General features: G+C 42.1%; 2 protein-coding genes across 2 annotated transcripts in view; both read left to right on the top strand.

The window, feature by feature from the left end:
• LOC131932284 (angiotensin-converting enzyme) overlaps positions 1-1,234 on the top strand; it is an 8,304-nt gene extending 7,070 nt beyond the window's left edge. The window contains exons 7-9 of the mRNA XM_059289154.1: positions 140-331; positions 725-822; positions 1,211-1,234. Of these exons, the coding sequence (XP_059145137.1) occupies positions 140-331; positions 725-822; positions 1,211-1,234 (314 nt within the window). The remainder of the gene's footprint in view (positions 1-139; positions 332-724; positions 823-1,210) is intronic.
• Positions 1,235-1,673: 439 nt separating this feature from the next.
• On the top strand, positions 1,674-10,249 carry LOC131932282 (angiotensin-converting enzyme-like). Its single transcript, XM_059289152.1, has 8 exons — positions 1,674-1,843; positions 3,270-3,394; positions 4,227-4,328; positions 5,042-5,186; positions 6,478-6,576; positions 6,915-7,037; positions 7,877-8,052; positions 10,144-10,249. The coding sequence occupies exons 1-8, from the start codon at positions 1,689-1,691 to the stop codon at positions 10,149-10,151; spliced, it is 933 nt and encodes a 310-aa protein (XP_059145135.1). The 5' UTR covers positions 1,674-1,688; the 3' UTR covers positions 10,152-10,249.
• Positions 10,250-12,232: the final 1,983 nt, after the last annotated feature.

Here is a 12,232-nt window from a genome sequence, read left to right as displayed (position 1 = left end):
ATATATATATATATATATATATATATATATATATATATATATATATATATATATATATATATATTCTCTCCGTTGCTAGTTTACCATACTGTATTATCTCCGTTGCTAGGTTACCATTCTGTATTATCTCCGTTGCTAGGTTACAAGGATGCCGGCGAATACTGGAGATCATGGTACGAGTCTGCGACCTTCGAACACGATCTGGCCGAGCTGTTTGCCCAGATCAAGCCTCTCTATGAACAGCTGCACGCGTACGTGCGCAGTCACCTGAAGAAGAAATATGGCGCCGACAAGTTCCCGACGACTGGACACATTCCCGCTCATATTTTAGGTTCTATACAACTTAAACATCATCCCCGCTCATATTTTAGGTTCTTTACGACTTAAAGATTGCTCAAAATACAATTCAATGATTTAATTTTTTTTCAATTTAATTTTTAATTGTGTTTTTAATGTGTTGGTTTTACTGTAAAAAAAAACCCATGCATTTGCGCATTTAGATGTCCCCAAGGAATACGAAATATTTTTTTGTTATTGTAGTGAATTTATAATTCCCAATTAATTGCTAGTTTTGAGTAATAATATTCTACTTTTTTATTTACAACATTGAATTGACTGATCTCAATAATTTTTTTAAGTAAATTATTTGAGGATATTTAAGATAAAAATATAAAAAAAAAACTGTCTGAAGTCTTCTCAGTAATTTATAAATGAACCGTTGCAGGAAATATGTGGGGTCAGGCTTGGAATAGTCTCATAGACCTGGTCCTGCCCTACCCCGACAAACCTAAGCTGGACGTCACGGAGGAGTTACAGCGACAGGTAGGTCTTTGACACTGACAGATTGTTAAATGTAGGTCATCAGGGACCTACTGGATCTAACACTTATGGGAAAATGATCGAATACGTGATGAAGTTTCAAAGGCGGATGAGGTTGGTCATTGGTGATATTTGTCATTGATAAGATTTGTCATTGATGAGATTTGTCATTGATGATATGTGTCATTGTTAAGATTTGTAATTGATAAGATTTGTCAATGATGAGATTTGTCATTGATGATATTAGTCATTGATGATAGGCCTATTTGTCATTGATGAGATTTATCATTGATGACATTTGTCATTGATGACATTTGTCATTGATGAGATTTGTCATTGATGAGATTTGTCATTGATGAGATTTGTCATTGATGAGATTTGTCATTGAAAGGTCGATGCGTCCAAAGCAGGTTAAACTGTGTGACTCAAGAAGGCAGGTAAATCAGCATTGTTCGGAGAAAACAGATAAAATTAACTCACAAAAAATGTTCAGAGAAGATTTGTAAAATTTTAAATATATATATATATATATATATATATATATATATATATATATATATATATATATATATATATATATATATATATATATATATATATATATATATATATATATATATATATATATATATATATATATATATATATGTGTGTGTGTGTGTGTGTGTATGTGTGTGTGAGCGTGTGTGTTCGATTATTTATTATTCTCTCTTGTATAAGGCATATATTTATGATTAAAAATCAAACCTTTAGCGGAGGACATTTTGTCTGTGGTCCCAGGACTCAGACCCTCAGGTGAGTCATGCAAGACAAACACATTTATACCTGATCACGTGACCCCCCCCCCCCAGAAATACACGCCCAAGAAGATGTTCCAGTCAGCGGAGGAATTCTTCACCTCCCTGGGGCTGCCCGCCATGCCGGAGTCGTTCTGGAAGAAGTCCATGCTGGAGAAACCACGTGACAGCCGTAACGTCCAGTGCCATCCTTCCGCTATAGACTTCTACAACAAGGTTGATTTCAGGTAGGTCATACAGGTCTTCAGGTACGTCATACACACGTCTTCAGGTAGGTCATACACGAGTCTTCAGGTAGGTCATACACGAGTCTTCAGGTAGGTCATACACGAGTCTTCAGGTAGGTCATACACAAGTCTTCAGGTAGGTCATACACGAGTCTTCAGGTAGGTCATACAGGTCTTCAGGTAGGTCATACACAAATCTTCAGGTAGGTCATAAACAAGTCTTCAGGTAGGTCATACACATGTCTTCAGGTAGGTCATACACAAGTCTTCAGGTAGGTCATACACAAGTCTTCAGGTAGGTCATACACAAGTCTTCAGGTAGGTCATACACAAGTCTTCAGGTAGGTCATACACAAGTCTTCAGGTAGGTCATACACAAGTCTTCAGGTAGGTCATACAAGTCTTCAGGTAGGTCATACAAGTCTTCAGGTAGGTCATACACAAGTCTTCAGGTAGGTCATACACACGTCTTAAGGTAAGTCATACAAGACTTCAGGTAGGTCATACACAAGTCTTCAGGTAGGTCATACACACGTCTTAAGGTAAGTCATACACAAGTCTTTAGGTAGGTCATACAAGTCTTCAGGTAGGTCATACACACGTCTTCAGGTAGGTCATAAACAAGTCTTCAGGTAGGTCATAAACAAGTCTTCAGGTAGGTCATAAACAAGTCTTCAGGTAGGTCATACACAGAATTTATGTAGGTCATACGCAAGTCTTTAGGTAGGTCATACGCAAGTCTCCAGGTAGGTCATAAACAAGTCTTCAGGTAGGTCATACACAAGTCTTTAGGTAGGTCATACACAATAATTTTTGTTGGTCATACAAGAATGTATGTCATACACAAGACTTCAGGTATGTCAGATGATTTCAGGTAGATACTCAGACTTCAGATAGGCTACAGATAGCCGCAGATATGGTGAGCGACACCCTGGTGTTTAGTCTAGCTGACTTGGGTCTGTTTACATATTGTTTCGGTTTAGTTTACTTTCATTGTACATACAAATATTCATGGACGTCGTATTTCTGATTTTGTATACAAATAGTTTTTTAAAAACACATCAATTTAACTTTCACTTTAACCTAACACATTACCTAACCAAATGTATATATACATCAAATATTTTTTACCTTAATACGTGTCAGGATTAATGTTTAAAAACTCATTATGTGACAGGATTAACGTTTAAAAATTTATATTGTGACAGGATTAAGATGTGCACGGATTAACGTTTAAAAACTTAATATGTGACAGGATTAACGTTTAAAAACTAATTATGTGACAGGATTAACGTTTAAAAATTCATTATGTGACAGGATTAAGATGTGCACGGATTAACGTTTAAAAACTTAATATGTGACAGGATTAACGTTTAAAAACTCATTATGTGACAGGATTAACGTGTAAAAACTCATTATGTGACAGGATTAAGATGTGCACGGAAATCACGCAGTATAATCTGATGATCATCCACCACGAGATGGGCCACATCCATTACTACATGCAGTACAAGGACCTGCCTGTTATCTTCAAACAGGAACCTAATCCAGGTAAATCTATACAGGTAGGGTTAATCCAGGTAAATCTATACAGGTAGGGTTAATCCAGGTAAATCTATACAGGTAGGGTTAATCCAGGTAATCCTATACAGGTTGAGTTAATCCAGGTAAATCTATACAGGTAGAGTTAATCCAGGTAAATCTATACAGGTAGAGTTAATCCAGGTAAATCTATACAGGTAGAGTTAATCCAGGTAAATCTATACAGGTAGAGTTAATCCAGGTAAATCTATACAGGTAGAGTTAATCCAGGTAAATCTATACAGGTAGGGTTAATCCAGGTCATTCTATACAGGTAGGGTTAATCCAGGTCATTCTATACAGGTAGGGTTAATCCAGGTAAATCTATACAGGTAGGGTTAATCCAGGTAAATCTATACAGGTAGGGTTAATCCAGGTAAATCTATACAGGTAGGGTTAATCCAGGTAATTCTGTACAGGTAGAGTTAGAAGTCTAATATCGTTGTGCCCATACTTGCTACAAGTCTGATGTTGTTATGTCCATACTTGCTACAAGTCTTATGTTGTTATGGCCATACTTGCTACAAGTCTGATGTTGTTATGTCCATACTTGCTACAAGTCTGATGTTGTTATGTCCATACTTGCTACAAGTCTGATGTTGTTATGTCCATACTTGCTACAAGTCTGATGTTGTTATGTCCATACTTGCTACAAGTCTGATGTACGTCCATACTTGCTACAAACTACAAGTCTTATGTTGTTATGTCCATACAGTTTAAAGTCTGATGTTGTTATGTCCATACTTGCTACAAGTCTGATGTTGTTATGTCCATACTTGCTACAAGTCTGATGTTGTTCCAGCATTTGGTGAAGCGGCTGGTGATGTTGTGGCTTTGTTTTTCCAAACACCAGAACATTTGAATAAAATAGGACTTCTCACCAAGGTGGTGCCAAACGATACAGGTACATGTTTTCACTGGAAGTGACGTCATGGCAAGGGTGATGTATTTTAAATCTGTCATGTCCCAAAAATGTGACGTCTCCCATGTACAAAAATTGTGATGTCTTTCTATATGTCCCAAAAGTGTGACGTCTGTCTATATGTCTCACAATTGTGACGTCTGCCATTTCCCTAAAGTGTGACGTCTGCCATGTCCCAAAAGTGTGACGTCTGCCATGTCCCAAAAGTGTGACGTCTGTCATGTCCCAAAAGTGTGACGTCTGCCATGTCCCTAAAGTGTGACGTCTTCCATTTCCCTAAAGTGTGACGTCTGCCATGTCCCAAAAGTGTGACGTCTGTCATGTCCCAAAAGTGTGACGTCTGTCATGTCCCAAAAGTGTGACGTCTGTCATCTCCCAAAAGTGTGACGTCTGTCATCTCCCAAAAGTGTGACGTCTGTCATCTCCCAAAAGTGTGACGTCTGCCATGTCCCTAAAGTATGACGTCTGCCATGTTCCAAAAGTTTGACGTCTGCATGTCCCAAAAGTGTGACGTCTTCCATTTCCCAAAAGTGTGACGTCTGCCATGTCCCAAAAGTGTGACGTCTGCCATGTCCCAAAAGTGTGACGTCTTCCATGTCCCAAACGTGTGACGTCTGTCATGTCCCAAAAGTGTGACGTCTGCAAGTCCCAAAAACTGCCATCTGCCATGATTCCCATCTTACTTTAAACAACAGAGACAGACATCAACTTCCTGATGTCAATGGCGCTGTATGCGCTTCCGCTCCTGCCATTTGGGTACCTGGTTGACCAGTGGCGGTGGTCAGTGTTTAGAGGGGACACGAAGCCTGACAAATACAATAAATATTGGTGGGATTTGAGGTAATCTGTGAGATTTGAGGTAATCTGTGAGATTTGAGGTTATCTGTGAGATTTGAGGTAATCTGTGAGATTATGTACCGTAGTGGGATATTAGATAGAAGTGGTATGTCAGGATTAGCGTTCAGACCAATAATAGCGGGACATAGTGTGCGTGTTGCTATGAGTGTTTGGGACACACCCATAATAGCGTGACAGTGTGCGTGTTGCTGTGAGTGGGACACACGCATAATAGCGTGACAGTGTGCGTGTTGCTATGAGTGTTTGAGACACACCCATAATAGCGTGACAGTGTGCGTGTTGCTATGAGTGGGACACACCCATAATAGCGTGACATTGCGTGTTGCTATGAGTGTTTGAGACACACCCATAATAGCGTGACAGTGTGCGTGTTGCTATGAGTGGGACACACCATAATAGCGTGACAGTGTGCGTGTTGCTGTGAGTGGGACACACCCATAATAGCGTGACAGTGTGCGTGTTGCTATGAGTGTTTGACACCCATAATAGCCTGATAGTGTGCGTGTTGCTGTGAGTGGGACACACCATAATAGAGTGACAGTGTGCGTGTTGCTATGAGTGTTTGAGACACACCCATAATAGTGTGACATAGTGTGCGTGTTGCTATGAATGGGACACACACCATAATAGCGTGACATAGTATGCGTGTTGCTATGAATGGGACACACGCCATAATAGCGTGACAGTGTGCGTGTTGCTATGAGTGTTTGAGACACACCCATAATAGCGTGACAGTGTGCGTGTTGCTATGAGTGGGACACACCCATAATAGCGTGACATTGCGTGTTGCTATGAGTGTTTGAGACACACCCATAATAGCGTGACATAGTGTGCGTGTTGCTATGAGTGTTTGAGACACAGCCATAATAGCGTGACAGTGTGCGTGTTGCTATGAGTGGGACACACCATAATAGCGTGACAGTGTGCGTGTTGCTATGAGTGTTTGAGACACACCAATAATAGCGTGACATAGTGTGTTGCTATGGGGGTTAGAGACACAGCCATAATAGCGTGACACAGTGTGCGTGTTGATATGAGTGTTTGAGACTCAGCCATAATAGCGTGACAGTGTGCGTGTTGCTGTGAGTGTTTGAGACACACCCATAATAGTGTGACATAGTATGCGTGTTGCTGTGAATGGGACACACACCATAATAGCGTGACATAGTGTGCGTGTTGCTGTGAGTGAGTGACATAGTGTGCGTGTTGCTATGAGTGAGTGACATAGTGTGCGTGTTGCTATGAGTGTCTAGGACTGGCATTCGACTTGCAGGTGCAAGCTACATGGTCTGTCGCCGCCCGTGGCGAGGAATCGGTCGGACTTTGATCCTGGTGCCAAGTTTCATATTCCGGGCAGTGTGCCGTACATCAGGTGAGTTTTTAACAGATGGGCTTTGACAGGTGTAGTTGACAGATGTAGTTAACAGATGTAGTCGACAGATTGACAGATGTAGTTGACAGATGTAGGTGACAGATCGACAGATGTAGTTGACAGATGTAGTTGACAGATGTAGTTGACAGATTGACAGATGTAGTTGAAGATGTAGTTGACATATGTAGTTGACACGTGTAGTTGAAAGTGGTGTGAGAGGTGAGTCCTACCTGTTCCAATATTTGACTCACCTGTTCCAATATTTGACTCACCTGTTCCCTGCCAATATTTGACTCATCTGTTCCAATATTTGACTCACCTGTTCCTGCCGGTGCCAGATATTTCGTCGGTTACGTCATCCAGTTCCAGTTCTACCGTGGCTTGTGTGAAGCGGCAGGCCACAGTGGACCGCTGCACAAATGTGACATCTACAAAAACAAAGCAGCGGGGCAACGCTTCGTGTGAGTTGCTCTCATTTGTTTTTCTGGTCGCCATGGTAACAACAGCAATGGTATCCGTCTGCTTTATAGATATCGTCAAGAAAGTTTTAGAATTTTCGAGGTCGGCGTGGTCGGGTCGGTAAAGCTCAATGTTGGTGAACCGAAAAGTCCCGAGTTCAAACCCCCGGGAAGATGAGCCTCAATGGCTGTAGAGAGCAATACATCCAGAAGAGGCTACTCCAAAATCAAACAACTGCTGTCTTGTAGCTTGTTCTTGGGTGGACAATGTAAACAAACTCACCTAAAAATAGTGAGTTTGTTCCTCACTATATCCAGTATCTGATTGGTCCATATAAATAGTAGTTGAACTAGAAACTTGAGTAAAACAGAAACCGGATGTTGTTTTGTTCAGTCTTGTCTTGTTGGCAAGCTGCTAATCCGACACTTCAATTAATTAGGTTCTTAATCTAATTTTTTCAAAGATTTAGGATTGTTCGAGAACGACGACTTTTTTTTGGGAAATTATTTTAAAATCTGAAATCTCGTTGTTTTCCGAAAACCTGTTTTGTTTTCCTTGTCAGGAAATTTTAATAAAATAATTAAAAAAAACTATCATTAATGATGAGTACCTGATTCATATTAGGAAACAAAGGCGTCTAGGCATATTGCTGACCACACTATCCCTTCATACGCCAACGCCATTTAAACAGATCAACTCTACTTCATCTGCCTCATGTGTCTTGGGCACAAGCGGTGAAATAAGATGATTTTTATAATTAAAGTTAATTGACCTTTGGATTATGAATAACGTGGTACGGCTAATCCATGAGTATTTCTTCTTGTTCTTTTAATGATCTCAGATCAATGATGAAGCTCGGGGCGTCTAAGCCGTGGCCGGACGCCATGGAGGTGATGACGGGTCAGAAGAAGATGAATGCCAGCTCCCTGCTCGAATACTTCCAGCCGTTGATGAAGTATCTGAAGGAGAAAAACGGGGCCGACGTGGGCTGGAAGCCGGAGTGTCCGACACCTGGAGGTAATGAGTGTCTGACACCTGGTGAGTGTCTGACACCTGGTGAGTGTCTGACACCTGGTGAGTGTCTGACACCTGCTGAGTGTCTGACACCTGGTGAGTGTCTGACACCTGGTGAGTGTCTGACACCTGGTGAGTGTCTGACACCTGCTGAGTGTCTGACACCTGGAGGTAATGAGTGTCTGACACCTGGTGAGTGTCTGACACCTGGTGAGTGTCTGACACCTGGAGGTAATGAGTGTCTGACACCTGGTGAGTGTCTGACACCTGGTGAGTGTCTGACACCTGGTGAGTGTCTGACACCTGGAGGTAATGAGTGTCCGACACCTGGAGGTAATGAGTGTCTGACACCTGGAGGTAATGAGTGTCTGACACCTGGTGAGTGTCTGACACCTGGTGAGTGTCTGACACCTGGTGAGTGTCTGACACCTGGAGGTAATGAGTGTCTGACACCTGGAGGTAATGAGTGTCTGACACCTGGAGGTAATGAGTGTCTGACACCTGGAGGTAATGAGCGTCTGACACCTGGAGGTAATGAGTGTCTGACACCTGGAGGTAATGAGTGTCTGACACCTGGTGAGTGTCTGACACCTGGATGTAATGAGTGTCTGACACCTGGAGGTAGTGAGTGTCTGACACCTGGAGGTAATGAGTGTCTGACACCTGGTGAGTGTCTGACACCTGGAGAGTGTCCGACACCTGAAGGTAATGAGTGTTTGACACCTGGAGGTAATGAGTGTCTGACACCTGGAGGTAATGAGTGTCTGACACCTGGAGGTAATGAGCGTCTGACACCTGGAGGTAATGAGTGTCTGACACCTGGAGGTAATGAGTGTCTGACACCTGGTGAGTGTCTGACACCTGGATGTAATGAGTGTCTGACACCTGGAGGTAGTGAGTGTCTGACACCTGGAGGTAATGAGTGTCTGACACCTGGTGAGTGTCTGACACCTGGAGAGTGTCCGACACCTGAAGGTAATGAGTGTTTGACACCTGGAGGTAATGAGTGTCTGACACCTGGAGGTAATGAGTGTCCGACACCTGGAGGTAATGAGTGTCTGACACCTGGAGGTAATGAGTGTCTGACACCTGGAGGTAATGAGTGTCTGACACCTGGAGGTAATGAGTGTCTGACACCTGGAGGTAATGAGTGTCTGACACCTGGTGAGTATTTGACACCTGGAGGTAATGAGTGTCTGATACCTTGAGGTAATGAGTGTCTGACACCTGGTGAGTGTCTGACACCTGGAGAGTGTCTGACACCTGGAGGTAATGAGTGTCTGACACCTGGAGGTAATGAGTGTCTGACACCTGGAGGTAATGAGTGTCTGACACCTGGAGGTAATGAGCGTCTGACACCTGGAGGTAATGAGTGTCTGACACCTGGAGGTAATGAGTGTCTGACACCTGGTGAGTGTCTGACACCTGGATGTAATGAGTGTCTGACACCTGGAGGTAGTGAGTGTCTGACACCTGGAGGTAATGAGTGTCTGACACCTGGTGAGTGTCTGACACCTGGAGAGTGTCCGACACCTGAAGGTAATGAGTGTTTGACACCTGGAGGTAATGAGTGTCTGACACCTGGAGGTAATGAGTGTCTGACACCTGGAGGTAATGAGTGTCTGACACCTGGAGGTAATGAGTGTCTGACACCTGGAGGTAATGAGCAATTGCTAACAAGAGTCTGTGTGCTTTCATTGGTGTCTGATTTGGTTTCATTATCCAGCAAAGCTAATTAAAATGATTAAAACCCAGTTAGGTTTATATCTCCAGGTCAAGTGGATAAATAAAACCAGTTCGATTTTCGATATAAAATATGTGTTCTGTAAGGCTTTTTAACAAAACAAAATATTTTTAAAAAATAGAATTTTTCATTTGTTTGCTGTAAAAGTGATCATTTGTGTCAAATAATTGGGGCAGTTGTAGAGATGTGGCCTGATATTTTGTAAACCTTTTCACAAAAAATAAAATATTTTCTGATTTACCCAAAAGTTTTATATATAAAGTTGTTTTTTTTTAAAAAAAAGGATATTTCAAGACTAGGAAATGCAATAATTTTTTGCAACGTATAATAAGATTTGTAATTTATTACAGCGAGCTAATGAACGAAGATTGTGTGGAGAAAAGGACGAAGTACGCCAAAAAATGACAATTTAATGAAAATGATTATTTTTTTCTCCAATTAAAATTGTTAAATAGATATCTTGTTTATTATTTGTGTGGATGTGCTGTAATAAATATCCCAACTAAGATCTACAGGCAATTCTAATCACAATGGAATACATTGTTGTTCTAGAGGCCTACGTGTTAAGTATTTAAGCCATAAATGATAGCGATGCAAGTCAATAGCTGTAATTTAACGTAAAACAGTCGTCATTTTGGTGTTCCATGGGGGAGAGGGGGGGGGGGGGGGGGGGGTTAACCCCTAACACCCCTCCTGCCTACGCCACTGGGCAGGGTAGTGTTGTGTTAGTTTTTCAATTGGCTTTCTTGTGTCAAAGATCTTTGCTTGAAAATAATTCTTAAGGAATTGGTTTTAGCTACCAATATATTTAGAGTAATTTTTGCCTACGATGTGTGATCAAAATGTGTGCTATATTTCTTTCACTACAATGTGTTCAAGAAGTCCAGGACGGCGTGGTCGGGAGGTAGGGAGCACGACTGCTAACACGAAAGACTTGAGCTCTAATCCCAGGCTTGAGTTCACTCATCTCTAATAAGTACATGGATCAGGGAAAGTAGGGCAACTAGGGATAAAAATAACTGCATTGTGCCTTTGTATGCCGAGGTCACAGAAACAAAAGATGTATTGCGTGGTGATGTAATGTGTTTGGAAGGTGTGTAAGTGGGGGGGGGGGATCACTTACTAGGCAGGAGCTTTGCTGGTTCGTTAGCTCACAACTTCTATTTCCCAAGTGTGGGTGTCGCAGCTCCACCAAATATGTGAGGGCGTCGGGAATCGTGTGTAGGAATACACCAACAACCCATAAAGGCTAAAATACAAGTCTGTAAAATCCAACGAATTTCCTTGTCCATTCACATATCAACCTTTTTCTTTTTACTTCAAACTTCAACTGCCTCCCGCATTCAACCCTACACACCTCTTTTCTTCGCTCACAACACACCCTCTGTCGCTCGACCAGTCGCTTCCCTTGTTACACTCGTTCACTCCGTACAACAACACACACGTCAACACGGCGCTATCACTCGACCAGTCGCTTCCTTTGTACCCTCGTTCACTCCGTACAACAACACACACGTCAACACGGCGCTATCACTCGACCAGTCGCTTCCTTTGTACCCTCGTTCACTCCGTACAACAACGCACACGCCAACACGGCGCTGTCATTCGACCAGTCGCTTCCTTTGTACCCTCGTTCACTCCGTACAACAACACACACGTCAACACGGCGCTGTCACTCGACCAGTCGCTTCCCTTGTACCCTCGTTCACTCCGTACAACAACACACACGTCAACACGGCGCTGTCATTCGACCAGTCGCTTCCCTTGTACCCTCGTTCTTTCCGTACAACAACACACACGTCAACACGGCGCTGTCACTCGACCAGTCGCTTCCTTTGTACCCTCGTTCACTCCGTACAACAACACACACGTCAACACGGCGCTGTCACTCGACCAGTAGCTTCCCTTGTACCCTGGTTCACTCCGTACAACAACACACACGTCAACACGGCGCTGTCACTCGACCAGTCGCTTCCCTTGTTGCCTTCGTTCACTCCGTACAATAACACACACGTCAACACACCCGGCCTCTCGCACAATTACAGTATATACACACACTCAGTGATCCGTCCCACATACACACCTATCATACACATTACATCACCACATATTGCCTGTTTTAACTGCGATATAAATTAATGTCACACACGGTATAGCTTACAACTGAAAAAAGCTACGAAAATAATTATTAAACCTAGTTTCTTCCAGTCTTGTGTTTTGAAAGCTAATGGGCGATAACTATCCCGTTTAATTATATACAATTTAGAATATTTTTTTGTAGATTTTCATAGTCATAATTTTTTGTTTAAACTATTCTCGACTACTTCTGAGTTTAGTACTACGATTAAGATAATATGTTTCTCATATTTTCACATATTAACTATAGGCGTTTTTTTATAGAATATTTCTCTCGTCAACCAGAATTTATTAATTATTGAA

The sequence above is a fragment of the Physella acuta genome, unplaced genomic scaffold, assembly GCF_028476545.2.
Source record: "Physella acuta isolate Inbredline_101_S28 unplaced genomic scaffold, ASM2847654v3 ptg002129l, whole genome shotgun sequence".
NCBI lineage: Eukaryota > Metazoa > Mollusca > Gastropoda > Physidae > Physella > Physella acuta.
Note: the sequence above shows the minus strand (reverse complement) of the source record. Positions and strands in the feature narration are given on the sequence as shown.

What these genes read in the sequence shown, in the direction of transcription:
- LOC131932282 (XM_059289152.1), top strand. Translation starts at nt 1,689, where the DNA reads ATGTTCCAGTCAGCGGAGGAATTCTTCACCTCCCTGGGGCTGCCCGCC. An exon ending in CAAACAGGAACCTAATCCAG is followed by an intron (nt 3,395 to 4,226) that starts GTAAATCTATAC and finishes ATGTTGTTCCAG; the next exon opens with CATTTGGTGAAGCGGCTGGT. An exon ending in GGCAGTGTGCCGTACATCAG is followed by an intron (nt 6,577 to 6,914) that starts GTGAGTTTTTAA and finishes TGCCGGTGCCAG; the next exon opens with ATATTTCGTCGGTTACGTCA.